Source organism: Chionomys nivalis, chromosome 3 (assembly GCF_950005125.1).
Source record: "Chionomys nivalis chromosome 3, mChiNiv1.1, whole genome shotgun sequence".
Classification (NCBI taxonomy): Eukaryota; Metazoa; Chordata; class Mammalia; order Rodentia; family Cricetidae; genus Chionomys; species Chionomys nivalis.
Genome location: NC_080088.1, coordinates 37,059,990 through 37,081,715, shown reverse-complemented (window position 1 = coordinate 37,081,715; position 21,726 = coordinate 37,059,990). Strand labels below are relative to the sequence as shown.

Below are 21,726 nucleotides of genomic sequence, written 5' to 3'. Positions count from 1 at the left end.
TCAGTGTTCTGGGAAAGAAACAGATGGTATCCCTTATTCAAATTTAGAATTCCAACAGCTCTTGAAAATTAAGATTGTAAGTGAAAATTTTACTATTCTAATGAAGGGAAATCTATTTAGACTTCATTGTTCTCTGGCTACATGACTCTAGAGTACATTAGTTCCTTCTTAGCAAAATTTCTTTATTATCAGAGGCCTACCTTTAACATCCAGAACAAGTTCATCACTCAGGTAAGAGCTGATAGTTCCATTTCTGTTCAGTCTCCACTTCTGCCTGAACTGCCCATGTTCAGTCCACAAGGCTACCTTGGCTCCAGGTGTGTCCCGGCCACCAATCACATCAAGACATGTGTCACTGGCCTATGATTTAAGAAGTAAAATATAAACAGGGGCACCCTTTCCTTAATAAATCACTGACATTTGTATAACTGCAATTTATCTTTAAATGTCTTTCTGGCTGATTTTAAAAATACACTTATTTTGAAAAGGCCTGTTAAAATGTTAAATTCCTGCTACCTTAAATATACTATGTGATGGTTGGTTTTCTATGTTAAAATAACAAAACACTCTACCAAAGATAATTCAGATACAGTAAGCCGGTACAAAATTAGCTTTCCATGTTGCTGGTGATAAAATCAAGACACCATAGTATTTTTCTGAATTAGTGTTCTATTCCCAGAACATCAAGCATGACGAGGGGGGAAAGCTTGCATTTCATTTTTTAAGCATCTTTCATAACAGTCTTCTATTACGACTCCTCTGTATATTCTGAATAGAAAGTGTTTAACATTTTTGGAGTCATGGGTACAATGGGTTTTATTTGGGTCGTCAAATAAGGAACCCTTTTCAAAAGCATAGTGTCCGATTTGGCTCCAGTGTAAGGAATCATTTAGGTATGTGTTAAGATTTTTTTCTTAATGTAGAAAGTACAGTTTGGGTTCTTAAGTCCATTTTACATGTGTCAGCATTTTCATGATTATACAGTGGTCCTTTTCAGCATGCCACCTGACAGTATTGTAGTTAATATCCAAGCCAAGAAAAAAAACAACTTTTACCTTAGATTTAAAGAGTCCCCGGCAGTAGTGCCAGATCTGAGTGTCCTTCCCAGTGTAGGGAGATATGCACACGGACATTGTCCGTGCATCAGCTAGGTTCCCAGTGACTGTCAGATACTCATCCTGGGCTCGGTTCCTTATTCTGATGTATACTGCAGGCTACGAAAAAGAGGGAAGCCATTTAAGTGGGGGTGGGAGGAACCTTCCACACTGGAAAAACATCTCCCCAAAGCAGGAAAGAAGGTACTTTTTAATAAATACGGTTTCACTCATTTTCTTTGGTATTTTTCTAATGATAAATCCTTGAGCACAAAGGTTAAATTGTGTAATGTCTATTAAACACTCTGAGAGGTGACCATTGGAAAGGGTGAAAGGTAATAGTTGCATTCACCAGAACTCAATGTGGCAAGGCTGCAACAGTGAAGAAGTAGGGATTTTGTGAGTTTTATCACATCTCAGATACTCTGGGAGGGAGAGGAAAGGCCAGGTACTGCCCAAGGTGGGTCTTGGTGACAATACAGGAACAGCAAGTATGATAATCAACAGTTTGGAGCAGTCATTAAGTGGTCAGCAGCTGGTAAGGAAGGTCTTGAAAACTCCTAGAGCAAGGCCTTTTATCTTTATTTAACAAAGAACTACTGCATTCAAAAGCCAGATTGGACGCAGATGCAGAGATCATTGCAGAGCGTTGGGCTAAAATCCCAAAGTTCAGTCCAAGAGAGGGAGGAACAATAATATGAGCAAAGGGGTCAGGACCATGATGAAGATACCAACTCAAACAGCTTACCTGAACTAATGGGAGCTTGTGTGGCCCCTGCAGGCGAACCAGCATAGAACCAAACTAGGCCCTCTGAATGTGGGTGACAGTTGTATGGCTGAGCAGATTGGGGCCACTAGCAGTGAGGCCAGGATTTATCCCTACTACTTATACTGGCTTTTGGAACCCATTCTCTTTGGAAGGATACCTTGCTTAGTCTAGATATAGTGGAGGAGGGCCTTGGTCCTGCCTCAAAGCAGTGTACTAGACTTTGGTTAGTTCCCATGGGAAGCCTTACCCTTTCTGAGGAGTGGATGGGGGTGGGGTGGATGGAGCGAGAACTGGGATTAGTATGAGAAAATTTTTTTAAAATCAAAAGTTAGATTGCACTCCAGAATAAATCTGAGGCCATTAAAAATAAATCTAGTTATTTGCTGAGACATTAAGCCATGTGCTGTTTTCTGTGCTTTTGTCAGAATGACCAGAACCTTTTAGAGAAAACATCCGTGGCTTCAGTTTTATAAATAAAGCTAGCACAGATAGGGTCGCAGGTCTGGCAGGATGCCCGAGAGACCCATACTGTCCCCCCTGTAAGTCTAAAACAGTGGAAGGGCACTGAAAACAGCTCAACGGGAAGCATCCGGAAAGTACAAAACACCACTATCCCTTCTGGGTGAGAGTTGGCATTCCAAATAATAGAACACTGGCTAGGTAATACATGATCTGCGACTTGAGTGCCTTCTCTGGGGATAAGTGAACTGTGAGTCTATGGCAAGACTACCAATGAATAGTGTATTTGTGAAATTTAAGACACATCAACGTGAAACTGGTTACATTTTGGTAAATTGTTACTGTGTTTAGCATTTCTAAGGAGCCTAAGTATTTAAATTACCAAGTAGGCAAATGATTTGACTGAATAAAAAGTCCACCTGACAAGCAGTAAACTACTTCCACATTCATGCTTGTAACCATCCTGGTAGGACAAGGTATCTTAGAGACCTGTATGGCCCTCCCTTGAGCTACTGGCCTCCTGGAAAGACTTGAACTTTCTGCTGGAATCCCATGCTGAGAGAACAGGAAAGCTGAAGCCCTGACGAACTGCTTCTCAAGACATTGCACAGTTCTGACAACTTACCTGAACACCTTACAGAACAGCCTTGATCCTAAACTAGCACACCATCAGGGCTGGGATCCAAACCTTGAGAAGGCTTGCTTAATTATACATCCCTCTAGCCCTCCATTTAAACCTATTCCTTGTCTCCAAAGCAGTCTGAGTGGGTGGGATGCCTTATTATGAATATTGTAGACTGAATAAATCTGTTCCTCCTTTTACTGTTTCCCAGGCTTTTACTTTTAAGAACTCTGGCATCAATAATTATAACTGTAATAATGTACCTAGTACCCACAATGCAGTGTTGTCTTCCACACCAACAATTATTCTTGAAGCTTCAGTGAACTGTCCTAGTTCCATTACCTTGCACATGTAAAACAGGTATGACCTTCACGGATGACAAAACTCAAATTACTTTAGGACTAAACATCACAGTTCTAATCAATTAGACCAAGCAAGGTACTGATTACCCTTATTACCATTTGTCATCTAACTTTTCTGTAATAAAGTCACTGAGGTGCATTGTAAGTATCATTGTGACTTCTGGATTCCCAGCTTCAAGGAAGGTCACGATTTAATTATTCCCTGGTTCCTCAACAAGGATATAAACAACAGTACCAATTACTGATACCAAGTTACATTTAGTAAAAAAAAAAATGTTTTCAAAACTGGATTCTTTGAGTTTCAAATTGGTGACCTAACGTAGCTAAACAATGAGGAAATAATCTAAAGCATTATTTTGAAATTAATATCAAGAATTCGAAAGGTTAATGGTAAGTCCTGTTGCTGAAGACACCATGTACTTTAGACACAAAACTTCGAAGATCTGAACTGGATTTGACCTGACAGCTTCTTCCCCAAGGACTACTTTCAGAGTACAGAAGATGCTATATAAACTGCCAGGGGAGGGAGGCGATCAACAGTCCTGCCCAGCTATGGTGCCTGTGGATCACAACATTAGCCACCATGGCCAGATAACCCTAAAGGTACCATAGTGGCAATCATAACTTGGCAATAACTGCCAGCTTTCTAATTGGATGTAAAGCACACTTGGCACGAGGGAAACCGTGCCTCATACTGGAAACCTAGCCAGACCTAGGGAGGTCATAGATCTTAAAAGAGAACCTTTCAAAGAGGTACCACTCCTTCACTAAGCCTACACAATTCCAAATGCATGCTAAATACTTAAACACACAGAGAAGTGTAGCTCTCACCCCTCAAAGAAGCTTCGCCTTACAGGAGGTGGAGCCTATGACAGAAAAATACAGCAATGACAATACCAAAAGACGTGTGTGTGTGTGTGTGTGTGTGTAAATGATCATGAATTCAAGAGGGAGTAAGGATGTAGGAAATGGCTGCAAGGAGGGGAAGTGGTATAATTATATTTAAAGTTATGCAAAAAAGCTTGTCAAATTAAGAGGTTATTCTAAACATTTGTTATCACAGGACCCTGAAAAATAGAAGTGGTTCTCCTTGTCCAGGAGAGAAATCACTCAAAACAGATGACTGAGGATGTAATTCAATGGTAGAGGCTGACCATACATGAGGCTTTTGGTTGAAACCCAGCATGGGAAGCCAAAATAGCATAATATCACATGGAACATAGGATTCTTATTACTAGGTGGTCTTTAAAAGCCACTTGCTTTTTTTTTTTTTTTTTTTTTTTTTTGTTAAGTTGGATTACCCATTATCCTGTAGATGTGGGTAAGAAGAATTCTGTACCAATAGTGCATCGAGAAACCACTAATTGTTTGGCTGGGGGCTTCACCCCAGCTCCTGGCATAAGGTCCCTCCCCTGGGAGTTGCCTCAGTACAAACTTCACCTCTGAGGAAGCCCACCAAATGGTGACCCCTCCCCAGGAAGGTCCAGACCACTCCCATGGGCTATTTAAACTGCCCCCAAAGAATGAACACAGGGTCTTCCCCGTCCATGTTTCCAGGGTTTACCCGGGAGTAAGATCATCTATTAAACTTAGGTATCTTTTAATTCAGTTTAATTAGGTTTGATTGGGATTATTTGTGTGGGAGGAGAGGCTCATCTTAAGAGAAAATACTTAACACTAATGTTTTGATGTCCTTCAACAGAACATCTCTGGTTCTTCCAAGAAACACAGTGGGTAACAGTTTACTTTCAAAGTGTGTTACCACAGTTAATACAAGCCCAATATGTGTCCCTGTGCTGCTGAATATTCATAGTGAGGATAATAGCTTCACCAGTGAGGAACCGTGGAACCTACGGTACTAAGAAATGAAGTGATCAAAATCACATTGCTTGCAGAGCTGTGGTTTGAAGTGGCAGAATCTGAGTGTTTTGAAGGAGATGGCAAGAAAAAGTAATTTGGTTAGCTATCAGCCACTATGAGGTGGGCAAATCAGCCTCATCATCTGTAACTACTAGACACTGCGCACTGCTTGGAGTGCGTGGTAGAGCCCTGCAAATGGTGATCTAATTTTGAGAGACCCTGAGTGCCTGAAAACTTAGACATAAAAGGTCTGTGTTCACATCTAACCACCTGGTTTGCCTTAGTCTTCATTTTCCAATGATAATTCCTACCTTAAAAGATTTTCAGAATCAAGCAGTATTCTAAAGAGAAATGAGACAGCTCATATGCTACCTGTTATACTCCAGGCCTGACTTGGAGACTTTCCAGGTCTGTATGTACTACTTCCCCTTCTGGTACCACACACTGCCTGTGGCTTTGGATGATCATGCATTGTTTTGATTGATGCTACAGGTCTGTGTGGTGTTGGGGGCTCACAAGTATGCATGTGTACATGTAGAAGTCAGAGGGCAACATTAGGTGTGGTCCCTTAGGTGTCATCTACTTTTGTGATGGGGTTTTCACTTGCCTGGAATTTCACAACTCTTCTAGGGAAGCTGGCTAGGAGATCCTCCTGTCCCCACTTTCCTCTTGATGGAATTACCCATGAGCACCATCATGCCTGCTTTTAATATGGGTCCTGGTGATCAAATGAGTTTGTAATGTTTAACCCAAAACTGCTGCTAAGGAACAGGTGGAGTCTGTCTACTATCTCTTCTTAGAGGATACTAAAACTCTATTCACTTATATATTGTTCCTTTAGAACAAAGTTCTGAGCCTTTGGTTACTCACCACTGTGACAGGTACTAGAGATAGAGTAGTAAGTAAAATAAGTACTACAGCTTGTCATAAGTGGTTTCCAATGGAGTAGGGATGGGTCCAATTCATCTGGACTGATGTGGTTATAAGCTACATACAGTCTTATAGAAAAAACCAAAATCTTAGAGGGTTTTAATTTAGACTGGAGTGATGTGGGATTCCCCTCTGTATGCTGTGATTACTATTAATGAATAAAGAAAACTGGCTTGGCCTGGTAGGGTAGAACAGAGCTAGGTGAGGAAAACTAAACTGAATGCTGGGAAAGAAGGCAGAGTCGGGAGAAGATGGAGCCGCTGCTGGAGACAGATGCGCTGAAACTTTGCTGATAGGCCACAACCTTGTGGTGATGCACAGATTAATGGAGATGGGTTAAATTAAGATGTAAGTGTTAACAAATAAGAAGCTAGAGCTAATGGGCCAAGCAGTAATTTAAATAATATTTCTGTGTGAATATTTTGGGAGTCTGGGCGGCCAAGAAACAAACAAGTGGCCTCCCCTTCTTACTTTAATGGAGAGATTAGGGAGGCACCTAGGAGGACCTGGCATATTGGATTGAATTAGAATGATAGTTAAGAACTAGTTTGGCAAAAAATGAGGAAACATTCTACACAGACGACACAACCTTGTCACCAGTTGGTTGGAAAGGCCCTCTGTGCGTGGGTGCATATGATACAGACATGTGAGTGAGGAGACAAGGCTGAGGAAGCAAGGAGGAGTCAGATTGTACCTAGTGCAGTGGGAAGCTTTGGAACATAAGACTGACAAGCAGTAGGTGTGTGATAAATACTACTTTAAATTGCTAGGATTCAACCTGAAGGTTACATAAGAAAAAATCCAAATGCAAAAGTAAAACTCAATATTAAGGATCTTTTTTTTTCCATTTTTATCACAGAATTGACAGTATTTTAACTTTTGTGAAAAGAATATGACTGATGGAACTTTGTATTCCACACTAAAACCCAATATATAAAATTTTATGAATTGGCTAAAATGTGTAAGATTCCTATAAAAATATAACCTCCCCTTTGTTACATAAGTAACTAAATGGTCAATATTTCAGATACTATGGTTTATGACATTTCTGCCAGAAAAATCAAGCTATCTAATGTGTTGGTTCTCTACTTCTTACCTGCTTCATAGGGCGGATAGAACCAATCGTTTTCCACCCACTAAATGCTGTCCAGTTTGGGATCTCGTTAGGCAAAAGGAGGATTTGCCTTCCCAAGAAATTGGATCCTTCATAAGCTATCCATCTGCAAGAAAGCAAAAGAAAGAAAAAGGTGGAAGACTGCAAACAACAAAAGTAACCTCTTACTAAAAAGAACTGTTAGGCCATTTTGCTTTACAGCTCCAAGGTCTGCAGACTCTAAAAGTATATAATCACACACTTTTCCTTAGTAGAGGTCTAGAAGATGTTGACGGCATGTGGAGTCAGAATGAAATGCCAGGCTCCTGTACTTACAAAGTGAACGAGGTTCCCTCCACCTGTGGAATTCTCTATGCCTTTGATAATCTCAAAGCACTTTAATACTGAAAAGTCCTCCCACCCTCCTTCCTTCCTTAGGTGGTCACATGTACTTCAGAGCTTCCCCAAAAAGCTGAAACTTCTCTAGAGATTTCTTTTAAAACTCTGCTCACAACTTTCCAAGGCCACCAAGGACTACCTCTAGAGATTCAAAAATGGCTCCTTTGCAAACCTTCCCTGACACTGTTGTATTCAATCTTAGTTGTGTAAAAGTACCTAGGGCCTTGGGCAAGAACCAGGAACTTGCTGGTGCAGTCATGTCCATTTCTTCCCAGCCTGGCTATGGCTGCTTTTGCTTCACTACAACAGTTTTCTAAGTGTTGAAGCAGGAGGTCTACAAACTGAAGACACTCTCTGGCCCGCAAAAGAACAGTTTGCTGAGCCCTGTGCTCACTAGTTACCAAACTGGGTAACTAAACACTAGGATTGCCAGAAGAACCCCAGATTTTAAGAGGGACTCAAGGTCTCTGAGACACTTTAGAGAAAGTGTGGAGGATGAGGCTTGCTTCAGACACAGTACTCTGGAAGTACTTTGATCAGTCTGTAACCCAGGAGATGAGGTACAGAGAACCAGCAGCAGCGAAGTGTGCTGTGTACTAGGGGAGCGTTCCCAGAAACAGGTTCTCTCAAGACTTGTGGTGTGGACCAGTATCCCTTAAGGTCCTATGTGAAGCAATTGGTTTGCAGTAGATAGTCTGAAAATACCTGGGATGTAGTTGAACATTCAGGATATGGCACCTGGTGGGAGGTCCTTTTTTTTTTTTTTTTTCTTGCTGATTTTTTTATTAATTAATTTAATTATTAAAGATTTCTGCCTCTTCCCCGCCACCACCTCCCATTCCCTCCCCCTCCCCCATTCAAGTCTTCCTTCCTCCTCAGCCCAAAGAGCAAGCAGGTTTCTCTGCCCTGTGGGAGGTCCAAGGACCACCCACCTCCATCCAGGTCTATTAAGGTGAGCATCCAAACTACCTGGGCTCCCACAAAGCCATTACGTGCAATAGGATCAAGAACCCATTGCCATTGTTCTTCAGTTCTCAGTAGTCCTCATTGTCCGTTATGTTCAGCGAGACCGGTTTTGTCCCATGTATTTTCAGTCCCCGGCCAGCTGGCCTTGGTGAGTTCCCGATAGATCATCCCCATTGCCTCAGTGTGTGGGTGCACCCCTCACCGTCCTGAGTTCCTTGCTCGTGCTCACTCTCCTTCTGCTCCTCCTTTGGATCGTGAGACTTCAGTCCAGTGCTCCAATGTTGGTCTCTGTCTCTGTCTTCTTTCATCGCCTGATGAAGGTTAATATTCAGGGGGATGCTTATATGTTTTTCTTTGGGTTCACCTTCTTATTTAGCTTCTCTAGAGTCACGAATTATAGTCTCAATGACCTTTATTTATGGCTAGAAACCAAATATGAGTGAGTACATCCCATGTTCCTCTTTTTGGGTCTGGCTTACCTCACTCAGGATAGTGTTTTCTATTTCCGTCCATTTGTATGCAAAATTCAAGAAGTCATTGTTTTTTACTGCTGAGTAGTACTCTAATATGTATATATTCCATACTTTCTTCATCCATTCTTCCATTGAAGGACATCTAGGTTGTTTCCAGGTTCTGGCTATTACAAACAATGCTGCTATGAACATAGTTGAGCATATACTTTTGTTGTATGTTTGGGCATCTCTTGGGTATATTCCCAATAGTGGTATTGCTGGGTCAAGAGGTAGGTTGAACCCGACTTTCCTGAGAAACCGCCACACTGCTTTCCAAAGTGGTTGCACAAGTTTGCATTCCCACCAGCAATGGATGAGAGTGCCCCTTTCTCCACAACCTCTCCAGCAGAGGCTATCATTGGTGTTTTTGATTTTAGCCATTCTGACCGGTGTACCATGGTCCCTTCCTTTTGCTTCATGGCTCATGATGTTGGTTTTTCTCCAACTCACATTCCTATCCTGGTATGCTAGACTGAGGTCTGAAGCATTCTGGCTGTTAATCTCAGACTAGAACATTAAGAAGACAAATCTTTTCAAAGTGCCTCAGGCATTTTGTTGTAGTGACAAAAGTCATTGCTGCTATAGCAGCGACCCTTTAGTTTTACAGAGGGACACTGGGCAGTGCAGGAAAAGACACCAATTCTTACATAAGGTGGTGGGCAGGAGGGAGGAACCAAAGAAAGCCTGAATTATTAACTCCAAAAAGCTTGCTTAGAGTCCTGCCTCAAACTGACTGTTGGTGATGGAAAGTTCCTTTTCCTCACAATTGAGATTAGGATTGGCCAAATGACGGGCATATTGAGGCAGCGGGGTAGGGAACCTTCCCTGCACAAATCCAGTCAGCCGTGTGCAAAGGCAGGTCATGATGACCAGAGATGCTTAGCCACCTCTCCAGCTTTCAACACTTGAATGTCACACATGAAAAAGGTATGTGGGATCTCATTACTATCATAGATCCACATGACTTGTCAGAGTAGATGGTTTGGCATGAAATGCTATCCTGGATACCCACTGTAGCCCAGGAAGGGCTTTAAACAGATAGACTACCCTTGAATTTTATCCAGTAATTCTGTTATGGAAAAAGAAGAGTGATAGATTAAAAAAAAAAAAAAAGCTATCAAGAATAAATAGTGTCAAGGTGAAACTGTACACATTTTCTAGAAAGTAGTAAAAATAGGACAGTGAGAACTCCAGCAGTGTGTCAAATGCTGGTTTAACTTAGATATGTAAAAAAAAAAAAACTGTGAAACTCCTATACAGGGTTTTGAAATGCAACTCAAATGGTCCTAGTTCACTGGAATCCTATACAAAGACAATTAAACCAATTAATTTTAATAAAGGCCAAACCATGTGAAATACTTTTCAGAGGAAAACTTAAATTGTTTTATGTGTGAATTACATAAGAGCCATTTTTTTAATAGTTGACTTAATTTTTAATTTATCTTCTTGACTTTTATTGATTACCCCATATTTTTATTGAGATATATTTTTCTCTACTCCCCTCCTTTCCCCTCCCCTATGTTTCCCATGTTCCTAATTTACTCAGGAGATCTTAGTCTTTTTCAACTTCCCATGTAGATTTGATTCATGTATGTCTCTCTTAGGTTCCTCTTTGTTGTTCAGGTTCTCTGATTACCCCATATTTTTAAACAGTTAATTACCACACAAGTTAAAAGCCATAAGCAATAAAAAGTCATTTTTATATTAACTATCACCAGCTATGCATGTATGTTTTCATAGTTGAGTTTTGGTTGAAAATATCAGCAATACAAGAGCAGGAACAGGCTCCTGTGCCACACTCTCAGGAATGGACAGAGGCAGATTTCCTGGGAAACGAAGCTCCAACTACAGGCTCAGCAGCCTCTGCTGAACAAAGATGCTCAAGTACTACCCAGTTTGTACATTAATAACAATGCTTTTAAGAGACAGTTTCCCAAAATGTAAACACACAGGGCCTATGCAACCCAGCTTCACTCTGACTAGTAACAGAAATGAATGGAAATGTTGGTAGGCAGGATGCATCAAACAGTGAAAATGAGCATTTTCAGTAGGGACTGCTTTTGCACAAATGAGCTGTCAGGTCAAAGTAAAATCAAACCATCTTAGTCTTGTAAATAGTCACTTGCCTTACACAGGCAATGCTACTCATAGCCAAAATTGATGATTTCACAGAATTTCTCCTGAAAGGGAAGTAGGTCCAAGTAAGAAAAGCTACCTGGTGGGACTGCCTTATGATCAATGTTCTCCGGGGTACCAGTCCTCCTCCCCAAAAGGTTCTTGTTCCACATCCAGATCACTGCATAGCAGCATGTATTGGGCATGGCTCCATCTCCTCTTACATAAACAGAAGCTACTACCATAGCAAGAGAAACAGTAACAAGAGTACCAGCAGGCTAATGCAGCAGTGGAGGAAAACAGCAGCTGAGCAGCCCTACCCAAGTCAGGGCTGAGCCCCTCTCCCATACTCACAATCCACTCTTTATCCACACAGACTGGGTATAGAAGTGTAGGTCCTTGTTCAAAACAGAATTCACAGCATCTTCAAGATGTAACTCTCTTCCCTCACAGTGTTCCAGGGCAAAAAGGCTGATGGAAGGTTCTTCAAAAACCTAACACATACAAAAAGAGAAAAAGCATTATCATACGTGTGGGCACACCTGAAAGACAGCCTAGTCTCAAACACATCCCTAGGAGAAAAAGGGCATAAAAGCACCAATAGAATATGCACACAGATGCAGTTTTCTCACTGAAACTAGTTCATGTCAGACAATAGAAGCAATGTTGTTCTTTTTCATTCATTATTACATGCACGATAGCAAGAGGAATGAGAAATGAGATACCAAAACAAGGCCACACCCTAGTGTTTGAGGCATTATTAACTAGCAGATAAGTTAGAAGAATTATAGTAATAGTATAATGCAACATGTAGCATAAAAATAATAAACACAGCTGATGAGAGTACTCAGGAAAAGCACGGTTACTTTTTAGCAGGAAGAAGAATCAATGACAATGCATGGATATGATGGTACATGACCAAAACAATCCAACAGACTTAGAGGGGTGAAGATTGAGGGAAGGGGCTTTGTGCAAAGCAGACTGAGAAGGGTGTACCTGAGGGACACAGACATGCATAGGCTTAGTTAGAGGAGGAGTCAACAGAACCGATCAGCAAAACAAGTCCCAGAGGAAAGGTGTTAGATGTGCTCACTGACTTCATGGGCCGAGTTGCCACATTCCCTGCTGCTCTGAAAGGGCATGAACAGACAGACTGCCAAGGCCATCAAGACTGCAGTGAAGCAAGTTGATCTAAAGGAAGCAGTATCCAAGCAGTCAGGACAGTGGCTGGTCAAACATGCATAAATAAAGGCGCTTAGCATCTCATTTTCTTATCTATGCGAAGATGCATGTGTGATGAAGCCAGCCTTCAGAGGACTGTAGGAATGGTAACAGAACAGAGGTGCTGTCGAGTGAAGAGGGGAAATACTGCAGGTGGCACAGCTTGGGAGAGGGTCCAGGAGGGAATCAGGAGAAAAGTCAACTAAAACTAGGTAGCAGGAAACGTGTCACGGGAATTACTTTGTAAGCCAGTTGAAATATTTTTTAAGAGAGAAAATAAAATATCAAAAACCAACTGGCTCCCTCACAAGTGACCTGCATACATACTTGCAATGGACCAAATGACTGGTGAGCCCTTCCAGAGGGGTTTGGGACTGCAAAAGTCCAGAATCATTTAAATGTCCATCTTAAGAGGGGACTGGCTCAGTAAACAAGGCAACTCCTCAGAGGAACCCTAGGAAGCCGTGGACAGAACAAGGAGCTCTTTATAAAGAGATCACCATGACAGAGTCAGGAAAAGAGATGATATGAAATAGCATACTTCACAGGAGATTGCTTTACAGAAAAAGGAAAATTCATACATACAAATATGTACTTTTATATGCGCTAAACTTTGTCTAAAAAATGCTGCCTTTTCTGAGAGTCTAAGAAAGCAAAGGGCACAAGAGGAACAAAAGCTTTTATTAGATGCCTTTTGCTGATTTTTGCCTTTGAATCCTAGTAATTTATAATTTATTCAGAAATGAATATGGGTAATTATTGTTTATGTGTGTGTGTGTTTGTTTTGTGTGGTTTTCTTAATATGGCCACTAGAAAATTTATCCAGCAACACCACCAATAAAGAATAGAGAGATGGGAAGTAACAGTGCCAATATACTGGTAGAATAATTGAGGTCCAATAGAAAGAGAACCAGACACGATATGGGGGAGGGGATAATTTAGAAACAAGGCAAAGCCAAGAAAACTGGAACAGTGATAAAGTAGGTATGCTAAGGATTCACGGAGAGGGGAAGTGTAAAGGTGCCGGGGGGAGCGGTGGCTAAACTGGTACAGTGTCTGCTGTGCAGTCATAAGAACCTTAATTTGGATCCCTAGCACCCACATAAGAGCTGAGTCTGGTGGCATACATTTGTGACCCGGGTGCTGGGAGACTGGGAACACAGAGGTCACTGGAGCTTGTGCTCAACCAGTCTAGCCAAGTTCTGAGTTCAGTGAGACCCTGTCTCAGAAGATAAGGTTGGAAAGTAATAAAGGAAGGCACCCCACTCAAATGCTTGTCTCTATTACCCAATTATGTGTATGCATACACACGTTTTTTTAAAAAAATAAAAGTTACAACTAAAAGTACGTGGACATATTGTGATCCACAAATAAACCTGTAGAAGAACCCTGCACAGGAGCTAAGGCAGTATCATTAAAACTAGAAATCTTTATCCTAGAGTAGGAGAAGGACAAGCCAGAGGGAGCTGCAGGACACATGCTGGGCTCTGATACAGACTTCAGAGAGAGGACCTGAAATGCCCAGGAGCTGTATAACAACCAAACACTAGGAGGAGGATATCATTGTGCTCGCGGACACAGGTGGGGACAGGTGGGGAGTAATGACAGATTGACAGGGGAGAGAGCCTTTCACTCTACAAGGGCAATGTCTGCTGAGTTAGAGCCAGCAGTGAGGTTGTGTGGGTCGGCCAGTGAGGCTACTGATGGTGACGTGATGAGAAGAACTGTTTTACTTGTGTGTCACAGATGAAGAGAGAATCCAGGCTGTAAGGGTTGAGGAGTAAATGTCAACAAAGTGCAGACAAGATGGGGAGACACACAGACACTCTAGTCTTTAGAAATAATAATGTGGAGAATGAGTATAGGGGTCTATGAACTTGTTGTTTATGGGCACCACAGGAAGTCACAATGAACAGAAATACCGAATGATGGAGAACAAGAGGGATGGCTGAGACAAAGAGTAAGAAATTTAATCTAATATATAAAGGGACTGTACCAGCCTACACTCCCACCAGCAACGCAATGAGGACTCTAGGAGAGACATACATGAATCTAATCTACATGGGAAGTAGAAAAAGACAAGATCTCCTAAGTAAATTGGGACCATGGGAGGGGGTTGAAGGGAAGGGGAGAGAAAGGGAGGGGAACAGAGAAAAATGTATAGCTCAATAAAAATCAATAAAAAAGAAATTTAATCTAATGGTTCATATTACTTCAGAACCTCTTGAAAGGCAATTACTTTACTTCTGAACTATAACCTGCTCAGTCTGTTTAATGTTCCCTGTATGAATATGATTTCAAGGCTGATATCTTAGTATTAGATATCCAATTTGGGAGCACCACCCTAGGGAAAACTCTTTATCCTGTTCTAAGCAGTCTTTGCTTCTTGTCATCTCATAACATGGCTGCCTGAACAAGTCCAAACTACACCAACAGACATGCTAACACAAAAGGGGAATCTCACAAGGCCTCAATGTTAGAAAAGAGAATGCATACTTTTTACATTATGTCCCCAAGGGCCTAGAAATCAAGTTTTGCACTCTTTATAAGACTTTTTGTAGTAACAGAAATAGTGTTTATCTGTCATGTCTAGTATGGCTGTACTAGAGGTATGATGCTAAGGAACACTTAGAATGTAGTTCATCTGACCAATGAACTGAGGCCATTTAATTACATTTAAACTTAAATAACCATGTGGCTAGTATATGGGGTTAGATTGGGCAGAGCTGGCTATCAGAGGACAGCAGAAAAGAAGCGAGCCGTTAACTACTATGCAGAGACCATACACTAAAAGAGAAAGACTACACAGAAGCATTGGCCTTTCCTCCGTGAACACCACTTACTGGGCTAGGCGGAGAAATCCATCACTAGTCACACCAAGTTCTCAATTCTCTGGTTGCTTCCCCTGACATTCCAATAGTTGACACAATAAAAGTAATTAAAAATGAGATAAAAGTACATAAGAAACTTCTGTATTTATTGTTGAAACTTTTCCAATATCCTTATCTTCAAGGGTTTTAAGAAGCATTTTAGTTGACCTCTGTCTGCACATCTATTTGGTGAGCTATGGTTTAGGGAGAAGCGCAGACAGGCAGAGGTGCCTGAAAAGGGTTCAAAGTCAACCATCAGCAACTCTCTCCAGCAAAAAAATCTCTTTTGCAAAAAGTAAAATACAGTTTGATAGTTACATAGTGAAACTTGTAACCCAGAAGGAAAATAATTAAAAGCCTATGAGAAAATATTTAAATTATGAGAACATAATTTAAATTCTATGCATTATTCTAAGTAAAGCAGGGCTAGCAATTATGTCCTTGTCCTTTTTTAGATCTATCATCCATTCATCCATCCATCATTTTTTTGAGACAGGGTTTCTCTGTGTTACATTCATGGCTGTCCTGGAACTCACTTTGTAGATCAGGCTGGCCTCGAACTCACTGAGATCCACCTATATCTGCCTCCCAAGTGATGGGATTAAAGGCATCCATCACCACCACCCAGCCCTTCTACTTTTACAGATACTGTTAAAACATTTTTGAAAAGGCTGCCTTTAAGCTCAAACTCCATCAAATTTGTTAACTCGAGTGAGTCATCATCTTGGAAATTTATCTTAAAGAAGATGGAAAGTGTGAGGGTAAAAAAAAAAAAGATTTATTTCTCTATTTAAAATAATGCATGGAAAATGTACCATACTGGATACATTAGATTAGCTGGATACTTTAAGAAAGCAAGTGGGTTAAAACCAGCAAACAGTACAGCCTAGTGACATTAACCAAATAAGAGATATGACTGCCAAAGCAAAGTGGGGAAATGACCCACTTCCCTTCTGATAATGAAAGAACAACATATAGTTCCGTCCGGCAGACTTTTCACTTGAGAGCATCCATTGTTTCTAAACTCAAAGATTCCTCTTCTAGAGGTGTGATATATCAGGTATGTCTGTGTTTAAGTTATTAAATTTTGAACTGTTTCAATTGAAATGTTTCCTTTATAAATAAATATAAATGCATACATACAACTGGTTTGCATATATAGTCAAGACACTGGAGGATTCGAAAGGGCAACATGGGGCTGATATGGACATGATTATGGAGATGGCTATTATTCAGAAAGAGTGCTCAAGAAACATTTTTTTAAAACCATCTGTGTGCTCATGCATTTCCCAAATTTGAAGACAGCAAGGCACAGAAATTAATAGTAAGTATTCAAAACTGAAGATGACAGAATAATTGCTACTTTATAAGAACAATAGAAACCACAAAATTTTAATTACAAATTGAGCTCTATAAATGTCATGGCCCTGGTCCATGTTAAATTAGAAGAGAGCCAACCACTCGGGGCTAAAGGTTCCTCCTGGGAGTCAGCAATAATAACAAGACATTCCTGCCAAGTCAAGTCTAAGCCACGCAAAGTGGATACAGTTTCAAAGAGGAGTGTGTGGGCAGGTTATGAAAGAAAAAGAATGTTTGAAAAATTCATTTAAGTAAAAATTTAAATTAGAAAAAAACCAGTTCCTCCTTATCCCATCAATTAATATATGCTGAGATAATAACAGTAATAATTACCTTTGCTTAGTAAGCGCTTGCTTGTCATCACTGCTCTACATGTCTAACTGGGGATATATATCATATATAAATGAGTAAGCATATATTCATATTTCTATGATAATAAGGGTCTAAAACCAATTTTCTTCCTAATTTATTTGGCAACAAACTTAATCTGAGTAAACATATGTGTATTTACAATATTTATCCAGTCTGTATCGATATATAAATTTTATTCTAGAGACAGAAATGTGTTTAGTTACAGAATGCTTTCTTAACCGCTCAGAGTGTTTACTTTAACACTATATATACAAATAGATTCTTTTTAAAATGTGAAAAATTCCAAATTCGAAACTACATTCACATTAGGGATATGGAACTTAATTCACACATTTAATCCCTAAAAGGAATTAAATTACCCTTGCTGTATGTACTAGTCTTATCCACATTCTGCAGCTAAGGGGTCAAGAAACAGGTCACAAAGTAAGGGAATCGCTGGCTTGAGTTTACGCTCAATGACCTCAGAAGCTATATTCCTAATCCCTCTGTTGTTACTCTAAAATGTTCTAGGACCAATCATTTTATGATACAGAATAGCAGCTGTCAGCAAGTAAGGGGTTACCTGAGACCCTGAGCTAATCCATGCTCAGCTGGGAATATAGAAGATTCCAACTTTCTGCATCAAATACACCTGCCAAAGGTCTGAGACCTCGGAGTATGTACTCTGCTAGAAAAACTACAATCACATGCACCTTCAATGTAACTGTATAAAAAGCTTAAATCTAAGTGCCAATTTAACTTCTTAAGAACGAATATATGACATACTTCGACACTGTATACTTCAGTTCTTTAGGTTTCAAATCACTGTGTACAAGGAAAATGTGCTGATTGTAACCCAAGACTTAACAGCTGGATAGGCAGTAAACATGGAGTTTTTACTTAGAAAGTATAAACACTGAGAACAGTTCTATCTGTAAAGCACAACAATTTAAGCTCCGCGAGTTTCTGCCCCCTGAGCCAGTTTCTTTTCTTTCTTTTTTTTTTCAGTGTTAAAAGGAACGTTTATTGCGCTAAATGCATACATAAAGAAGCTGGAAAAATCCCACACTAGAGAATTTACATAACATTTGAATACTTTCAAACAAAAAGAAGCAAACTCACCCAAGAGAACTAGATGACAGAAAATCAAATTGAGAGCTGAAATCAACAAAATTGAAACAAAAAAAACAATATAAAGAATCAATGAGACAAAGAGTTTGTTCTTCAAGAAAATCAACAAAATAGACAAACCTTTATCTACACTAACCAAAAGGCAGAGAAAGAATATCCAAATCAACAAAATCAGAAATGAAAAGGGCAACATAATAACAGACATGGAGGAAATTCAAAGAATCATCAGGTCATATTTCGAAAACCTGTACTCCACAAAATTGGAAAATTTAAAGGAAATGAACAACTTTCTGGATAAATATTACTTATCAAAATTAAATCAAGACCAGATAAGCAAATTAAACAGACCTATAACTGCTGAAAAAATATAAACAGTCATCAAAAGTCTCCCAACCAAAAAAAGCCCAGGACCAGATAGTTTCAGCTCAGAATTCTACAAGACTTTCAAAGAAGAACTAATACCAATACTCCTCAAATTGTTCCACATAATAGAAGCAGAAGGGTCATTGCCAAACACTTTTCATGAGACTGCAATTACCATGATACCCAAACCACATAAAGACATTGCTAAGAATGAATTACAGACCAATCTCACTTATGAACATTGTTGCTAAAATACTGGCAAATCGAATCCAAGAACACATCAGAACCATCATTCACCATGATCAAGTCGGTTTCATTTCAGAAATGCAGGAATGGTTCAACATACAAAAATCTGTCAATGTAATCTACCATATAAACAAACTGAACCACAAATTTGTTTCTATGAAAACCTGATAGTAGGTACTCATGGGATTGCCTGACATGAGTTTTAATGTGTACATGCCTGCTTATAGGTATAAAATGAACAGTGGCAGCAAACATGGGCGAAGAAGACAAAAGACCTGAGGTCTTAACTACTCTACAGATAAAGATCTGCAGGGAAATAAGCCTTCTGGACCTATTGAAGAGTTGATCAAGAATGAGTGGAATGAGGAGAAAAAAATAATGACATCTTGAATTTTGCAGGAAAATGGATGGAGCTAGAAAACATTATTTTGAGTGAGGTAACCCAGACACAGAAAGACAATTACCACATGTACTCAATCATAGGTGGTTTTTAAACACAAAGCAAAGAAAACCAGCCTACAAATCACAATCCCAGAGAACTTAGACAACAATGTGGACACTAAGAGAGATATACATAGATCTAATCTGCATGGGAAGTAGAAAAAGACAAGATCTTCCAAGTAAATTGGGAGCATGGGGAACCTTGGTTGAAGGGGGGAGGAGAGAGGCAGGGAAGACTGAGCCAGTTTCAAAGGAAGTGAAGCCAAACTAACTTAGTGACATGAACCATAATGTGTGGCCCAAATATAATTCACTTCTAAAGAAATGCCAAACTACTGGGAAAAGCTAAATAAAATGACAGTAATCTAATAAAAGGCTCATAAACCTTTAAAAAAAGATTCTAATATGATAACTTCCAGGCTAAAAAATCCTATTAACACCTTCAGTCTATCTAGTCCTAATTTTGGATGAATATGGGCCAACCACTGTCTGGGCTGCTACCCTATCGTTTAGCACTGGACTAATGGGCTTAAGTACCAGTTCATTTCTTCCTCACATTTGAGTAGACTGGAAATGAAGACCTAAAGAACACACATACACATACACACACACACACACGTGCTTGGAATATTTAGGTAAGCATCAATGGTGGGGTCAGAGCTGAGCCAAGAGCAGGCAGACAGAGACAAACTTCAACAGCTATCCTTCCTTTGCATTTATCTTAGAAAAGTAAGTTTCACTGCCTCATGTTGGCATGCACAATTCATTTCTAAAAGAGCAAATAGCATATAGCCATCCATCCAAAACACACAATCTTGATTTTCCATTTGTATTTTTCTAACTTTCACTGGCAAGTAATGTGTATGTATTTCTTAGGTTCACTGTACATTGTAAGATGATCACATCAGCCATACTACCTAGAGCTGTACTTCCTTGAATATGAAACTATCAAACTCTTCTAGATTTTTAATGCAACATGTAATGAAATATTTAAAAATACACAAAATTTTTGATAATAGCCAAGTAGTTATCATTAAATGTTATGTCAAGTTGGATGATATGAATAACAGGAAATGTCAGTAAAATTCTAAAAGAGTTCATTAGTATTTAGCCACTCAATATGATCACATTTAAACCTTTATATTCTAATTTGCATTTGTTTCAAATTAATAAAAGGCTAACAAATATTAGAGATTACTTGTAGCATTTCTCCCCTTTCCTCCGTGTACTTAGATTTCTGGTATTTAATGCTTGACCAACATTAGAAAGTTCAATATACAAAATTTTATATCAAAAATTTAAGTAAATGAAATGTACTGAGTACATCTAAATTTAAACTCAAGAGTTCCTAGTGGTGTCCTGCTTCTCTTGCCTATGGTGTTTGGACTCTGCTCTTCATACATACAGTTACCTGCTGCTAACTCTATGCTGTATTTTTTCTAGAATTTGAATGTCCCGCCTTATCTCTCGGTATTACAGGTATTACAGCAAAATCCCTCGTATTGCCCCCACTTCACTGTACTTCTTTCACTAGCTGCATGTCAATAATCACATTAATCTGCAGACCTCCAGGACCGTAAGGCAGTGAATCCCTGTCAGCCAACTCTATTTTCAGCAATTCTGCAGTTAAACCAAATTTTAGTACTGTCACATTTTTAAGTACTTATATCTAAAGTAAAATAACAGAGTCTCATTGTTGTTTCAATTTGATGATCCTGTGATCATCCTTGAGGTTTAATATCTTTTGTATGCCCTAAGCCACGTTTTTCTCATCTACAAATGATGGGTTTATAGCCTGTTGACTTCTTCACTTCACTTGAAGAGCTCTCCTTGTATTCTATACACGAAACCTTTACGAGTTAATATTGTAAGCATATTCTTTCAATTTGTAGCTTGCTGTGGCAGACTTGAGTAATTGATACCTGACCATCCACAACATAAAAATATCGTCCTAATTCTGGGAATCAGTGAATACAGAAAGGGAACTTTACAAACATGACCAGCAGTTAAGGATCTTAATACGGATTACTGAGGTAATCAGAGTGTAACCATAAGGTTGTTAAAGCAAGGCAGGTCAGAGGTGAGCCAAGGGGAGCGGATATACTTCAGAGACCAGCAAGTCCCCAAAAGAAAAGCTGTAGACTCGAGAAGAGGTAAAGAAATGTTTTACCACCTAGAAATTTACAGAAGAAAATCTATCTGCACCTCAGTTTTATGCCTGTGAAACGTGTAGCCTCTAGAATTGCAAGACAGTGAATTCCTGCTAAGTGACCACATTTTCAGTAATTCATTATGGCTGTACTGTTTCAGTGTCCCTACCAACATGAAGTTTAAAGAAAATAAACTCATCCCAGCACGGGTATTTGGAAGAAGGACCTTCAGGAGATAACTGAGGCTAAATGAGGCCTTAAGAGTGGGGACTGAATCCAGGAAGAATGTTCTTTATAGGAAGAGGGGACACATTACAGCTGGGACCTCAGTTCCTCATGCAATGTACACAGCTCTCCCACCCCTGTTGCCTGAGGACTCTGCAGCCCCCAGGAGTCAGAGGGCTAGCACCAGA

At 39.8% G+C, this 21,726-nt stretch overlaps 2 protein-coding genes across 2 annotated transcripts in view; one reads left to right on the top strand and one right to left on the bottom strand.

Moving 5' to 3' along the window:
* Nucleotides 1-20,278, top strand: part of Riox2 (ribosomal oxygenase 2) — a 43,922-nt gene extending 23,644 nt beyond the window's left edge. The window contains exon 10 of the mRNA XM_057766029.1: nt 17,991-20,278. Coding sequence (XP_057622012.1) covers nt 17,991-17,996 — 6 coding nt within the window. The 3' untranslated portion in view covers nt 17,997-20,278. The remainder of the gene's footprint in view (nt 1-17,990) is intronic.
* Crybg3 (crystallin beta-gamma domain containing 3) overlaps nt 1-21,726 on the bottom strand; it is a 117,695-nt gene that overhangs the window by 1,776 nt on the left and 94,193 nt on the right. Inside the window, exons 18-21 of the mRNA XM_057766026.1 lie at nt 11,536-11,675; nt 7,193-7,316; nt 1,056-1,214; nt 201-360 (exon numbers count right to left, since the gene is read on the bottom strand). Coding sequence (XP_057622009.1) covers nt 201-360; nt 1,056-1,214; nt 7,193-7,316; nt 11,536-11,675 — 583 coding nt within the window. The remainder of the gene's footprint in view (nt 1-200; nt 361-1,055; nt 1,215-7,192; nt 7,317-11,535; nt 11,676-21,726) is intronic.